The following is a 13,682-nucleotide window of genomic DNA, read 5'->3' on the forward strand; positions in this document are numbered from 1 at the left end:
TGGCAAGCAGGAACTGCTCACAGAAGGAGCAGTAGAACTCTCTCACTGCCTCTGTAATGCAAACTTTTGGAAATTCTACTTTCTTTATTGTTGTTTTAATTAGAAAAACCCAAAGACAGTAGCATTTTGTCCAGGGCAAAAGCAAGGACACAGGTTTTTCTCCTTTGAGCTTGCCTTGAGTATCAGCTATATGTGCAGCCTTTATCATCAGTTTTGCCAGCCTGCCCTCAACAACGGTAGGTAATTTTAGTAGTGCAGAAAAGGACTGTGGCACCATGCTTTTGTTACCAGCCCAGCTGTCAGAGCACTGCAGAGAGCACTGCAGAGAACTGCAGCTGTGTGTACGTTGCTGAGTGCCCAGGGCACGAGGGCAAAGCCAGGACTCTCCTCCCAGTTGTTCTCTGCTTCCTGCGCCTCCTCCACTCCTGTGAGTGGCCACTGCCAAAAGCTACAGGCAGCTGAGCACATCGTGATTATAAGCGAGCCAAAGCTGAGGTAGCAGGAGAACATGAACTAGTCTCCAGATGCTGGAGGAGGAAGACAAACAATTAGGTAAAGGGCAGAAGACAGAAAACAAGCCCCACAGTGGGCAGAGAGTGTAAAGGCACAGCACCAAAGGTTATAAGGTAAAAGAGAAAAAGATAGTGCTCCAAGACTTGGAGGAGGAAGTGTTAGCACTCCTCACCTCCAACAACACACAAGGTAGTTATAGAGAAAGTTCACATCTCAATTACTCACAACCCATGTAAACCATGTAATCACCTGGAATTTTGTTGTACTGAAATAGCCTTTTTTTACCATAAAGCTGCATCTATTAATTGCTACAAGCAGAAACAGCAAAACTTAATCCTGATGTATATTCTATGGGGTTTTTTGTTATAATGTAGCTTAGTTTTAAAATAACAGCATCACGGTTATTTTAAAACCTTGACTACTCTTATGATAAGACTTAATATCAATTTTGGAACTGTGATTAGGATTTGGACGATTCTTTCAAATAATTTTCCATTACTGCAATGGCACCCGTAAAGATATTCAAGGTTTCTTGTCAAGAAGTATCTCAACTAACAAGAGCCAAAATCATTGGCTTCACCAGTGTTCCAAACCCCACAGTTCACTGACAGCAAACACAATTTGGACTAGGAACTTATAGAAATAAAACCAAATAATTGTAAACATAGTACTTCTAGAAAATAAATAAGTCTATATTATATTTTCAGTGGTCTAAAATCACTGAATTATATGACAAAGTGACTTGAAAGCTATCCAGTTTAAAGTATTATGAGCAAGTGAAGGGGAAAAACAGATGTATGTTTACAGCAAAATGTTTTCTTGGCTTGCATTTTTTATCACTGACAGATGGTGGAATTTTGTAGGTAAGTCAGCACAGGATCAGTGTTGTAGGAAGAACTTCACGAGTGCTTGTAGCTCTTGCTCTGGACAATATGGTGATAGGTAATGTCTCACGTGTGTCTCATATGCAGGATCACCAGATATGACATCCTGTCATCACAAAGCACTGCCAACCCAGTCAGTAAAATAAACATCAGTGAAATCAACACACAGTGAAAGAAAAGTTAAATATAAATGGAGTTGGTTTGTCATGTAAAATACCTTTTAGCTATTCCTTCTTCTAGAAGTTTTACAACTTGCTTGTAGTCTGTAACTAAATGCTGAGTCAAACCTGCCAAAAATTCAAGAAGAGTTAACTACTTAGCTTTCTCAGGAAGTTTGATTCAGCTTATCCAACAATTTACTCATCAGGAGAATAAAAATGTTCTGCTGAGATGACAGTCTATTATACAAGTAGTCTCTCAACTAGAGTAAATTTTATTAAAAAAAAAACTATTTAATTTTTTTAAAAATTATGTAAAAAATTCTAGTTCATCCTTCTGATGCAGTGACATTAGTATGAAAAAATGCCTCATACCTTCAAAGATCAGAACTTTTCCATCTGCACAACAATGGTACTTAAAAAACAGTATAAGTCCATAATAAATTTTCAGCTATGCCACCACTTATATTTGGGTACAGATCCTATAAAAAGATTTTGGCCATTGCCTCTGGGTGATGTTTCTGCTTATGCAACTGAATTAGGAACCAACCCTTCTGAATATTCACCACTTAGTTAAATAGACTTTAGCCTGCACTTGGGAATCTTCATGTACTTTTCACCTCACAGGGCTTTTTGAAGGATCCTCTGAATGATGACATGAATCATCTGGCCTTTTCTTGTCTTCTCCTTTCAGTTTGTTTTTGGTTGGTTTTTACTTGTCTGTTTTTAAAATCTGATTCTGTTTTTAAGGAGGGGAAGCCCCCTAAAGAAAAGAAAGGAATCCCACATTCAGAGCCTGCTGTGCTGGAGGGGTGGCCATGCCCAGGAGGGGCCCAGTGGAGGGCGGTGTGCTGCTGTGCTGAGGCACTGCCAGCTCCTGGCACAATGCGAATTCCAGCACACGCGCAAAATCATCCTCAACGGGCTTGTATTTCCCACAAATCCAGTTTAATATGCCTCACCATCAAGGATTATTTAGCATTTGTACTGCAGTGACTCCTTAAAAGACACCTGAGTTGTGAAGCCAGTCTTTGTCATACCACAGCTAGCAAAACATGCCTGTGCAGAATGTGTTATCTCACAGCTGGAATCCAGGGCAACTTCCTCCCCCTCCACTGATTTAGGTTTGTTTTACTACAGACCACAAAAGTGTGGGTGAAGGGAAAGTACTGAAAAAAAAATTGATTTATTTGGATCAAATAATTTTTCTACTGTTAGAATGTAAGTCGAGATTAATATGAAATTCAACCAGACTGAAATAGGTACTTTTGGTATTGTTACAGTCTATCCTTTCATGATAACAGCTTGCTTAACTCTAAATGAAAGTAAAATCTAAGGCAAAGAAGGCATTTAATTTTATTCCTTTAATAACTGATACATATAAAGAAAAAAAAAGATTTTTGGATCATCCACACTTAAAAAAAAAAAAAAAAAAACCCTAACTGCAGTGTGGGTGCAGGAACATTTGCACACATAAAAAGTATAGGATGATTTTCAAACAAAAGTATTTCTTCTGCTCTCTAGTGTCTCTTTACAACACATTAATTCCAGAAGTCATCACATTTTCCATTTGAGAAAGAGGCCCATTATTTTTCCAGCCGCACTGGGATCTTCAAAGCTCAGAATATGGAAACTATCATACATTGTTTTCCCAGACCCCTTTTCAGGGTCTTATTTAACTGAATAAAAATACCATTATAAAAAGGAGGCATGGAAAAAATTCTTACCTGCCTACATTTCCCTAAGCACTGGAATTGTGAATCTAGCAAAGAGTTTAAAACAATTAGCTTTTTAATAAGGTTAATCAAATATTTTAAATGTTGCTTGAAAAGAAATATTGAAGTGTTCTGTTGGTTGCCAGAAAAAGAAAGGTTATTTTCAAGTCCCATAGAAAGATCAAAACCAGTTGCTTGTCTAGAAATCTGCCTTGGAGTAAGAAAGGATCTCCCCCAGAAATCTGTCTCAGAGTAATAAAGTAGATTGCATCATTTCCTGATTTAAGAGAGGCTGATTCCTTAACAGTGCAACCATCTGTGAGGGAGAAGTTTGAAACTATTCCAATCCAAAGCACTGAAACACTTTCAGCATTTTAAAGGCTACAATCTCTCAGCCTTTACATGAAAAAACACTTGGGTTGGAAAACACTTGAAATACTTAGTGTTCAGAGCTGGGACTTTCTGACTGGACTTGCAAATGGAAAATGCATTGCCCAGGGCATCTAAGTGTCCTTAAAGGGATTAAGTTTTCTGATTTCCCCCTCTCTCTATTCTTCATCCACAGCTAACCATACTCTGGATGTCATTGACACCAAACACACAACTAAAACTAATGTACACTGAGAAGCTCCTCATAAGAGTCAGTAAACCTTAAAATTGCTGATTGCTTGCAAGAAATACAATGCAAATACAGATGCTAGTCCTTAACTTGCTTGATCTATGGAAAACAATGGAAAATTTCTGAGCTTTGCTGATGTTCACCAATTTAATTTCTCCCATGCAGTAAATTGCCTGGAAGTGAAGCTCAAACCATGCTCTCCTGGTAAACTTGCTGATAATTTTGATCTTAGCTGTCTAGCTATTGGAAATATTATTCTTGCACTCTGATCCTGGACAGAGAGACTACATATAAAATTTCCAAAGACTACTTCAGCACATAGAAAACCCTCATTACAGAGCTCAGCAATTTGTGATTGCAGCAATACATTAGTGCAGTTGAGAAAGGCTTTTTGTACCAGTGTTGTGAATCTCTTCACAAGAGGCTTTCTTGAATTCGATCTTATTAAATCAAGCTGCCTGTACTTGAAACTTGCATTTAAGTCACTGCTGCTTATTTTTGATGTGAGCTAATGAATGCAGTTCCATCACACCTTATTAGTCCCTCTCCTCAACAGACACTAGGACTGTCTCAAGTAAAGCAAACTGTCACAGCTCTCAATTGCATAAACTGCACAGACAAATGTATTAACATATATTTGTATACATATGTCTAAAATAAAACAACTTTCATCTGTTGCCCTAAGCCACTGACTCATCAGCCTGAAATTACTTCAGTTCACATGGTCTCACAAAAGCATCCAATTGCACCCCATGGTGTCTTCAGCAGAGAAATTATTTCATTTCTCATGCACGTGATCATTTAAAAAAAAAAAAAAACATGAATCACAGTTACCATTGAAAATAAAGTTTATCTTACAGGCATTAACATAATTATTTTTTAAGGCTGTCATAATATACAGAGGGAGTGAATAATCTAAAATAAATTTACAACTGTAGTCAAAAGCAGCAAATATTGTTTAGGCTAATTTTTTGCCATTATCTCTTCTCTTAGTTTACAAAATCTTATCAACTGGGAACTTTATTGGCATATTTCAGAACTCTAGCATAAAATTGTTCCAGTCAAAAGTTTCAGTTGTGTCCAAGAATAAAATCCTTATTCAAAATTGGTAAATAAAAAAAGCACAATAGAAACAACCAACCAATCAACCCCCCAACGAACCCCACAAAAACAACAACAACAAAAGTCACAATAGAATTGAAAAAGAAGTGACAGAATTGGCCTGGAAGGTTCCAGATGAAGACAAAACAGTGACAAAAGGCAAGCCAGCCCATTGGCAGAAGTTATAACTTTATTTTCTTTTAGATAATTGAAAGTCCATTATATGCAGCCAAGGAATCACTGGATATATAAGGCCTGAGAAAAGAGATGGAAATTGCCAAGGAAGGAAGCAGTTTAAAGATCCTTTCTTGTGTGGTGAATTAGCAGCTGCTAAAAGAAAATAATTAGTCTTTGAACTCCATCAACAATGAAGTTCTCCAATAACAAGCAGGTAGAAAGAGAACCTACTTTTCAAAGAATTATGTTTGCCATACTAATGAGATCATCAATTAATCTATTATTTTCCAAGTCTCCTTAAAACAGAATGCTGATGTGCTGGGAAAGCACAGCTGAAACAATCAGAATGTCTGATAGGCCCTTGTGTACAGGACCCTGAAAGTTCAACACTTCGCAAGCGCTGATTTCAAATTTTAAGAGGAATTGGTGACAACCATGGGTTGCTAGATGTGCTATGACCAATACAGCAGGTGTGCAAGGAATCCATTCAATCAGGCTCCATTCAATCACACAGTCAAGTCACTCTATCTGTTGTCACATCTTCCATTAATCTCTGGAGGAAGGATAATTACATGATGTGTAATGCCGTAATAAAGAAAAACAGGGAGAAAAATCAACCAGGGAGAGCAAGAAAAACGAAACAGAGACAAGGACTCTATTTAGAAGCCAGGACAAATCAGTATTTGCTCTGATGTGACAGGATCCATAACATTCAATGTGATATTCATTTTGTGTACTAAGTGCATACTTCCTAGGTATTACTGCTCACTACCAAGCAGTTGCAGAGGCAGTGATACCAGAGGCTACTCTGGAATTCTGTCCACTGGATATAAGGCAAGAAGAAAAGGAAATGTATGCATTTACTTTCTAAACAAACCCCCAATTTGGAAAATACTCTTCCTTCTGATCTCCACTGTAAATCTACTTTGTATGATTTTACACTGGTGCACTGATTTTTGAGATGTGATTTTTGTGAGATATTGATCAGACATACAGCAACGTAGCTGGCAAACTTTACACCAGGAGTGAATCAATTCATGAAATGCCAAAGGCCAAACTGCAATTTAAAACTTTATGAGACCTTGAGGTGAAAGCACCAATCAAAACTGAAAATAAAATGGAAGTAGAAAAAACAGTGAGAGAGAAGGTAAGAACTAAAGTAAGAAAGACAACTGAAAAAGCTGACAACTGAAAATCAAGCTTATTAGGTTTTCACTTGGGTGAGATTTTCATTGTTTCTCACTGCCTGTCCTGCAACATCAGACAGTTAAATTTATCTACTTTTTTTGTTTTTTAATGTATATTCTGCTGCCAAGGTATGGAACAGGTATGAAGGGAGCTTAGGCTGGTCTGGAGAACCCATTTAGAGCTAATGTTGGTAGACTTCTTGATTAAGTTAATATTTCTTTAAAATGAAAAAAAGAAAAATAATATGGCTAGAAAGGCAGACAGTGCAGGATATCCAGCCAGTAGGATAACAAAGGCAAAGCTTTCAAAGTTTTCAGTGTACTACAGGTGATCACACAAGAAAAACATTTGAGAAAAGTAACCCTGGAAGGGCAGAAGCAATTCTGATCATTGCAGGAACACATGCAAAGATGCATACACGCCTGGCATGCCTCCACCTGCAGTTCTGCTGCTAATTGAGAAGCCCACTCTCACCTTGGACATATGGTCCTGTTTCAGGGTGCTCTCGAACTCGAAGTGTGTAAGGTTTCTTCCGGTCTGACTGTTTTAACAAGTCTCGGACACGCTCATTATAGATTTCAAGAAAACTGAAAAGAAAAAAAAAAGTTAAATTCACTCAACTAAAAACAAAATAAGAGGAGTAACGGTATATTTAGACTATGTAACTGACTCTTTTTGCACTAGTGGGCTCAAATCCCCAGATTTCCAAACACAATGCTTTATAAGGTCCAAGGGAAAGATGAATAAGACAGGAATATAGGATTATGGCTCAATTTAGGAGTTAAACAAAGCAAGTAAATTTTCACTGCATTCCTATTTCAGCTGTTTATACAAAAGTGAGCAGACAGCCTCCAAAAAACTATACTTAGATGGAAAACTAAACCCAATACTTTCTCATCATTCCTCTGTCTTTTCCCCCTTGTTCCAAAACTACTATCTTCTAAGAAAACAGAAGCAAAACAAACTAGTCTTTACTTTGTTCAATCACAGGAGTGTGTTGTTAAAGCTTTCATGTTGTTGTCCAAAACAGTAACAACTTACCTGACCTTTACCCTGCATGATGCCATCTGGTCTGAGTAATCATCCTTCCTAGAAAAGAGGCCCTTCACAAACGAGAAGTTTATGTAAATTTAAAATACATTAAGAAAATCTAACTGCTTAAACAAATTCAAGTGAAGAAAAAAAAATACCTCACATATACGAGGTGTCAGCCCAATGGATGCCTTCAAATAATAAACAGAAAAAAAATTAAATAATATGTTTTCTACCACTCATGCAGAATCTATTTTTAAACAAAAGCCAAGTTTTAAGAAAAGTACAGAATCATAGTGCAGTAATGACTGTATGGTGGATTACAACATAAACAGCCATGCAGTGTACTGCAGAACAGCATCTCTATTTATACCAAAAGTAATTTTAGAGCAATATACACAGCATTGATGAGAAGTTTAGAGGCTTGGGTTAAATCCAAAAGCTGTTTGATGTAATGATATTGGACATGTCTATGTCAGAGGTGTTGCAGACTAGATGAAGCCAGGCCAACAGTGAAACTAGCTTGATTGCTCATTAATATTTTTGGGTTTTTCTTATTCTAGTTTTATTTCTTCATGCTATGGCATCACTGAGGAGCCTTGGAACAGCTTTATATTCTATATTTATAAATTTTGTGTCTCAGAGAGAACAGGCTATAGGGCTGCTAACAATACTCAGACTAGGTGATTTAAATTTTGCCCAAACAGCCTACACAGCACTGAAGTAACAGCATGGTTTTGTGTGATGAACTCTCCTTATGATACGATTGCTCGCACTTTAGCAGTGCCAGTACACCCGGGGAAAGACACCAGGGCTTAGGTGGATTCTGCTTGCTGAATGGCACAAAAGGCTTTTTTCAGAAGGCACACTTGAAACTGTGTTAAAAGAAGAAAATCCAGGTTCACCAAGTGGACCACCATGGAAAAAAGTTCTGTTTATACCAAACACTGGAACACTGTTTCACAGTGAATACATGTTCTTAAAGATCAGCCCAAAGCAGTATTGCACTGGAGAAAGAATTTTTTTTTTTTTAAACAAGAAATCTCTTAGAAACACAACATCCAGAAATTTCCTTGAAAATAATGACAATTTCAAGTTGTGGCCATTCTGAATTTCTAAGATATTTTCAAAATAGGGTAATACAAGTATCCTAGTTTGCCACCTATTAACCCAAATTTCAACAATTCTTCAGGCTTTTATGCCATTAAACTTGATTTCACATAGAATCAATAGAGAATCTGGTAATAATGTAACTAAATCCTATTGTTGATGTCTATTGAGAAAATAAAAATTTAAAAATCCAAACTGTCATCAAAAGAACAAGCTATGTTAGAACAGGCCTCTTATCTTTGGGGTTTAAACACATTTTGTCCTTATTTCACCTTAAAAATTGAATCCCATGGATGTAGAAAACACCAGTCTCCTTATGCAAGCTATTATTTTTTTTTTCTTTTCAGCAGTATGTTTCACCAACAGCTAAGAATATTCATGGATAAAAATCAAATTGCGTTCTCTTGCAGCAAAACACAGGAAATCATCAACTGAATCCATCAATCTGAGTAGCAAGATTAAATGATTAGGTGATGCCTGGTAGACAATCTCAGAATGTAACAGCTTCTGTAAATTCCATTCAAATGCGTGTCAAAACCGGAAGTGAAGTATTACTTTCCACAGGCCAATATTCCAAGTAATAATCAAGCCTGTTACAAAACCATTACTGTGAATTGTATCCAGTTTTATTTGTGAAAGTAACTTAATCTCAGCATAGGCCAGATTGCCAAAATATCATACAGGAATGAATACTCTGTATTATCTTGGGCTACAGTTCTGAAAATCCAGAACTACTCCAGGATTCTTTTTTTTTTTTTTTTTTTTGGTCCTCTAATTCTGTGATAAGATTGATATGTAATAAGAAGTTTATCTAATAATAAATATTTAAACTAGACCACACTTTCTAATATTTTTACCTGATACTGTATTTATTACCTAAATGTAAAGGCTCACATATTATACATTTAAAACCACATAAAACATGTATAAGCATTCTGCTCAACAAAGCACCACAACCACCATTTAAAAATAAAGCAATGTTTCTGCTAGACAACCTGCCCTCAACCCTAAGTTTAAAATGAATGGTGTAACTCACAGGTGTACCCATCATTGTGTAAGTTTTTCCTGAACCTGTCTGTCCATATGCCAAGAGGCAGATGTTGTATCCTCTAAATGCACCAGACAACACAGAAGTGCCAAGGTCCTGGAACACCTGAAAAGACCAAGAGAAATAAAACAGTGCATGAACAATACGTCTCCCTGCAAACACTCTTCATTACTTGCAGACCTTGCTCCTTTAATAACTCCATGGGAACATTTCTATTTTGTCAGACTCAATGTTGAGTGCTCAGCATCCACTTGTTAGATCTTCCTTAAGATACCTGTATGCCAAGCATAATGCTGACAAGGAGCAGCAGTGTTTAAGTGCTTCCCTGTCTGCTATGTCTTATTTTATATTCAGACTATGTGAATTCTTGAGGATCTCTCCTACCCTGAGTGTTTACAGATCCCATCATAAATGCAACTGAAAGGCATGATCGAGGCTCTTTGATGCAATTACATAAACTCAGCATCAAAATTACAGATCAGAAGCAAAGCAAAGTCTAACCTGCACGCAGATTTCACTCAAGCAATATTTCTATCTGACTCATCTGGTCAGTAAGTGACACCACCAGAGGCTACATGTTTTATCTTCTCTTCCCACCAAACACACAGTGATGTGTCTTTTTCTGCTCATTGTATTACAGAGCCAAGACCTGTTACCACCAAATCCTTGTCAGCCTCTCAGGACTTCCAGAGCTTGACTGGTCTTACTAAAGTAGGACTGCTGCTAAAGTTGGGCCAACACTGGCAATCTACCCATACAGGAAGATCTGACCAATTAGCCCTCCTACTTTCCTCTTACCTTGCTCTCTCTCTCTTTTTTTTTTTTTTCAGGCTGCCAATCCCTCTGCACATTATGGCCTTGTAGAAGAGATGTTACAAACATTAATGGTTTTGCTGTTCACATAGAAAGCTGGCTAGTAAATATATAGGAATTCAGTGTTTCAGTGCTGTGAAATCTCATCCACTTTACTATTTGCTTCTCTAATGGACAGATTCTCTCATTTGCTTCTCTAATGGACAGATAAATGTACTAAAACTGATCCAAAAATCAATAGAAAAAAACCCCATAGATATCACCTTTTTACCTAAACTACCTAGAAAGCAGACTGCAAATCCTTTCCTGAGACTTTAGTTTTCAGATCATAATTCAACTCAAACTAGGACAAGATGCTAATTTCCAGCTGAAGAATCAATAACATTCCTATTTGGCAAAATTTGACTACCCCTGTTTGTATTTGTAAAGTTATGTGGCATCTCAGAGCATCCACTTCACTAGGATTATCAGCTCAAGAAACTTCTCCATTCAAAACATACAGAGAAAGCCATGAACAAAACACAGGGATACAAATGTAAGAGACAAGGGATAAAAAAAAAATATAGAGAGACAAACTCTCCAGTCACTACTGGAGGCCATTAAGAGAATGAAGCAGAGCTTTGGAGAGGGCCAACCTGGACTTCACAGCCAACAATCTGGAGGAAAAAAAAGAAGCAGGAGAATTTGGGATATTTGAGTGGAGTCTGCAGGACTGTGTAAAACTCACCAAGGATTGTTTAAGGTGAGGAGTATTGAGGCAAGGAATATTAATTAGGAGTAGAGTCCAAGCTGATGGTCAAGGGATTCAGGGCAGAGGTGCTTCCAAGCACACACACATTTGTCTGTGCGCAGCAAATTGGGCTATGAGGCAAGTAGAAGCCCTGCAAAAAGATTAAAAGGGCTCAGGGTCCAGGGAAAGTTATTCTCATGTGAATTCTCCAGTGAACACTGAACTTTCCCTCAGTAGGAACACCGCTAGGCTCTCTTCCCTACCTGGTTAGCATGTAAAACTTGCAGGACATCTCTAAGCCAGGACACTTAAGTTCAAAGGAGAAAGTTCCTCCTGTGTGAGCACCTCAATGAAATCAGTAGCTGGAAATGTGAATATAAGGAGCAAGGCAATACTGTGCCCATTTCAGAGTATCAACATGGTATAATTCAGGAATTTTGCATGGCTATTGAGCAGCTGGACTCCATATCAGTTAGTAGAAGATTGTGGGATGTTCTCACTAGTGTTCATAACACCCCTTTGCGATTCTAGAGCATCCATAGCAATTTAAGCCAACTGTGCAAATTTTGGGGCATGCCCTCTCTCCAAGAGTACCTTGGATGCTCTGAAAGAAAAGCCCCTAACTCCACAGTCTTGGTTAAAGCTGTTACATTTGCTCTGTATTAAACACACATGGTTACTCAGATGCTTTAATTCAAATATGTTTCAAGTCAGACCCTTCTTAATTAGGCCTTGAGAGAAGACATATAATACAAGCAAAACTGGATACTCTGAAAACAGCGACATAACCCTAGGATGGTGACGCATCAGAATTTCAAAAAAATTATTTGCTGAACTTCTATTAAAGGCTGATTTGTACTGTTTTATTTTCATTCTTTCTAGTAAATTACTCTCCTTCTGTGAGGATAAATTACAATTAATTTAATTGAATAAAGCCTCAATTTAGTCAGAAAAGCCTCTTTGTTTTGGTGTACTGCAGAAAAAAATGGAGAAGTGAAGCACAGCAATGAATTTATTACTTGTATAAAAGGAAGGAGAGTAATTGAAATCAAAGCTTTTTCTAATATCAGAGGCATTAGTCCAAATATCCATCAGCAATAACAGCTGTAAATTATACAAAAAATCCTCTAATTAATCATTCTGGGCATATGTACTAACATATTTCATGATACAATAGATTGAATCACAGATTTTGCTGATTACGAGGTGGAGATGGCAGGGAAAAGAAGATTCTTCTGGGAGACTTCCAAGTCTCACATTTGAAATGAAACTTCAGGAAGATGAGGATTTTCAAGGAACACGAGTTGGATATGGTTTCCTGCAGAGAACACACCATTTGGCTGAGACAACTCTGTCTTCCCTGCATGGCTGCTCTGTGTGACTGGCACTGTTCACTTTGTTCCACACAAGAATGAGCCTTTCAACAAAGCCCTAACTGGCTTTGCCATGTCTGTTCCCTGCACTTGTCCAGCTGTATGTGGTCCATATCCCATGGTGATCTGTGAAATATTCTACAGTGTATCACTTGTCAACAATCCTAACAGTGGGAAAAAAAACATGCCTTTCTGAAAAAGTTATGAAAAGGCATTAAGACAACTGTTGAATTATCACCATTGAGTTAATCCTATTTAAAACTGAAGACTAGAAAGACTGTTTATTTCTTTTGAAATAGAAATGTATTAGAGGTTAAATGAATGTGCCACTCTGCAAACAACCTCTGAAACTCTTTTGGAAAAATTATGAAGTATAAACTTAAGTCAGCATGGACCACAAACTAAATCCACACCAAAAATCCTGCAGGTAGTATTAAGTTCATCCCTGACAAGAACATCAGGATTTATTAGTCAATTCAAAACAAAATAAAATTTGGTAGAACAAACTGAGATATGGTTTTGGGTTACTTCTTCAAGAATGCTTGAGAATTTGAACCTTTCCACAAAGTCCATTTTTAAAATGTTATATGAGGAATATCAATTGGAAATGCACCTTGTCTTACCAAAAGTAAAAAAAAATTGGAGGAATCTAGGAGATTTCAAAGAAGGATAGCACCTGTCCTAGGGAACAGTGATGACCATGTGCCAGAAGACGTTTCTTTTCCCCTTTGCATGAACCTTTATAAATTGAGTTTCACAATACTAAAGTAGTAAAACTCTTCCTCTTTAGAAATTGGAAACATGTTTTGCAATTATATTTGTGAGTAATAAGCATAACAACCTTTTTCACTACTAGGAGATTTATAAGAGCAATAGTCTGTTCTGATTCTTTCCTTTTTTAACAGCAGAATCAGAAATCTTCTCTCTGCTCTCCTTTGCTAGCTTAAAAGCCAGAATTTATAGTGGGCTTTTTACATCTTTCTTAAATAATGAATTTTCAAGACGCTGAAAAATACCTTATTTATTAGCCTGAGATTATATCATATTTTATCACATTAGACCTGCATGTCTGTGTATAAGTATGCATTAGCAGACAGATGACTATATTTTTTTCTGATATATTTTTTCTAATATATTTTTCTGATTTTTTTTCCTAATATATTTTGTTCTATTGCTAAGAAGTAAAATATGGCATGGAGCATATCCAGTTACTCACCAAAA

General features: G+C 37.1%; 1 protein-coding gene across 1 annotated transcript in view; it reads right to left on the reverse strand.

The window, feature by feature from the left end:
• STARD9 (StAR related lipid transfer domain containing 9) overlaps window positions 1-13,682 on the reverse strand; it is an 86,413-nt gene that overhangs the window by 47,713 nt on the left and 25,018 nt on the right. The window contains 5 exon segments of the mRNA XM_053945848.1: window positions 1,615-1,684; window positions 6,830-6,942; window positions 7,397-7,458; window positions 7,546-7,578; window positions 9,534-9,650. Coding sequence (XP_053801823.1) covers window positions 1,615-1,684; window positions 6,830-6,942; window positions 7,397-7,458; window positions 7,546-7,578; window positions 9,534-9,650 — 395 coding nt within the window.

The sequence above is a fragment of the Vidua chalybeata genome, chromosome 6 (assembly GCF_026979565.1).
Source record: "Vidua chalybeata isolate OUT-0048 chromosome 6, bVidCha1 merged haplotype, whole genome shotgun sequence".
NCBI classification, from domain to species: domain Eukaryota; kingdom Metazoa; phylum Chordata; class Aves; order Passeriformes; family Viduidae; genus Vidua; species Vidua chalybeata.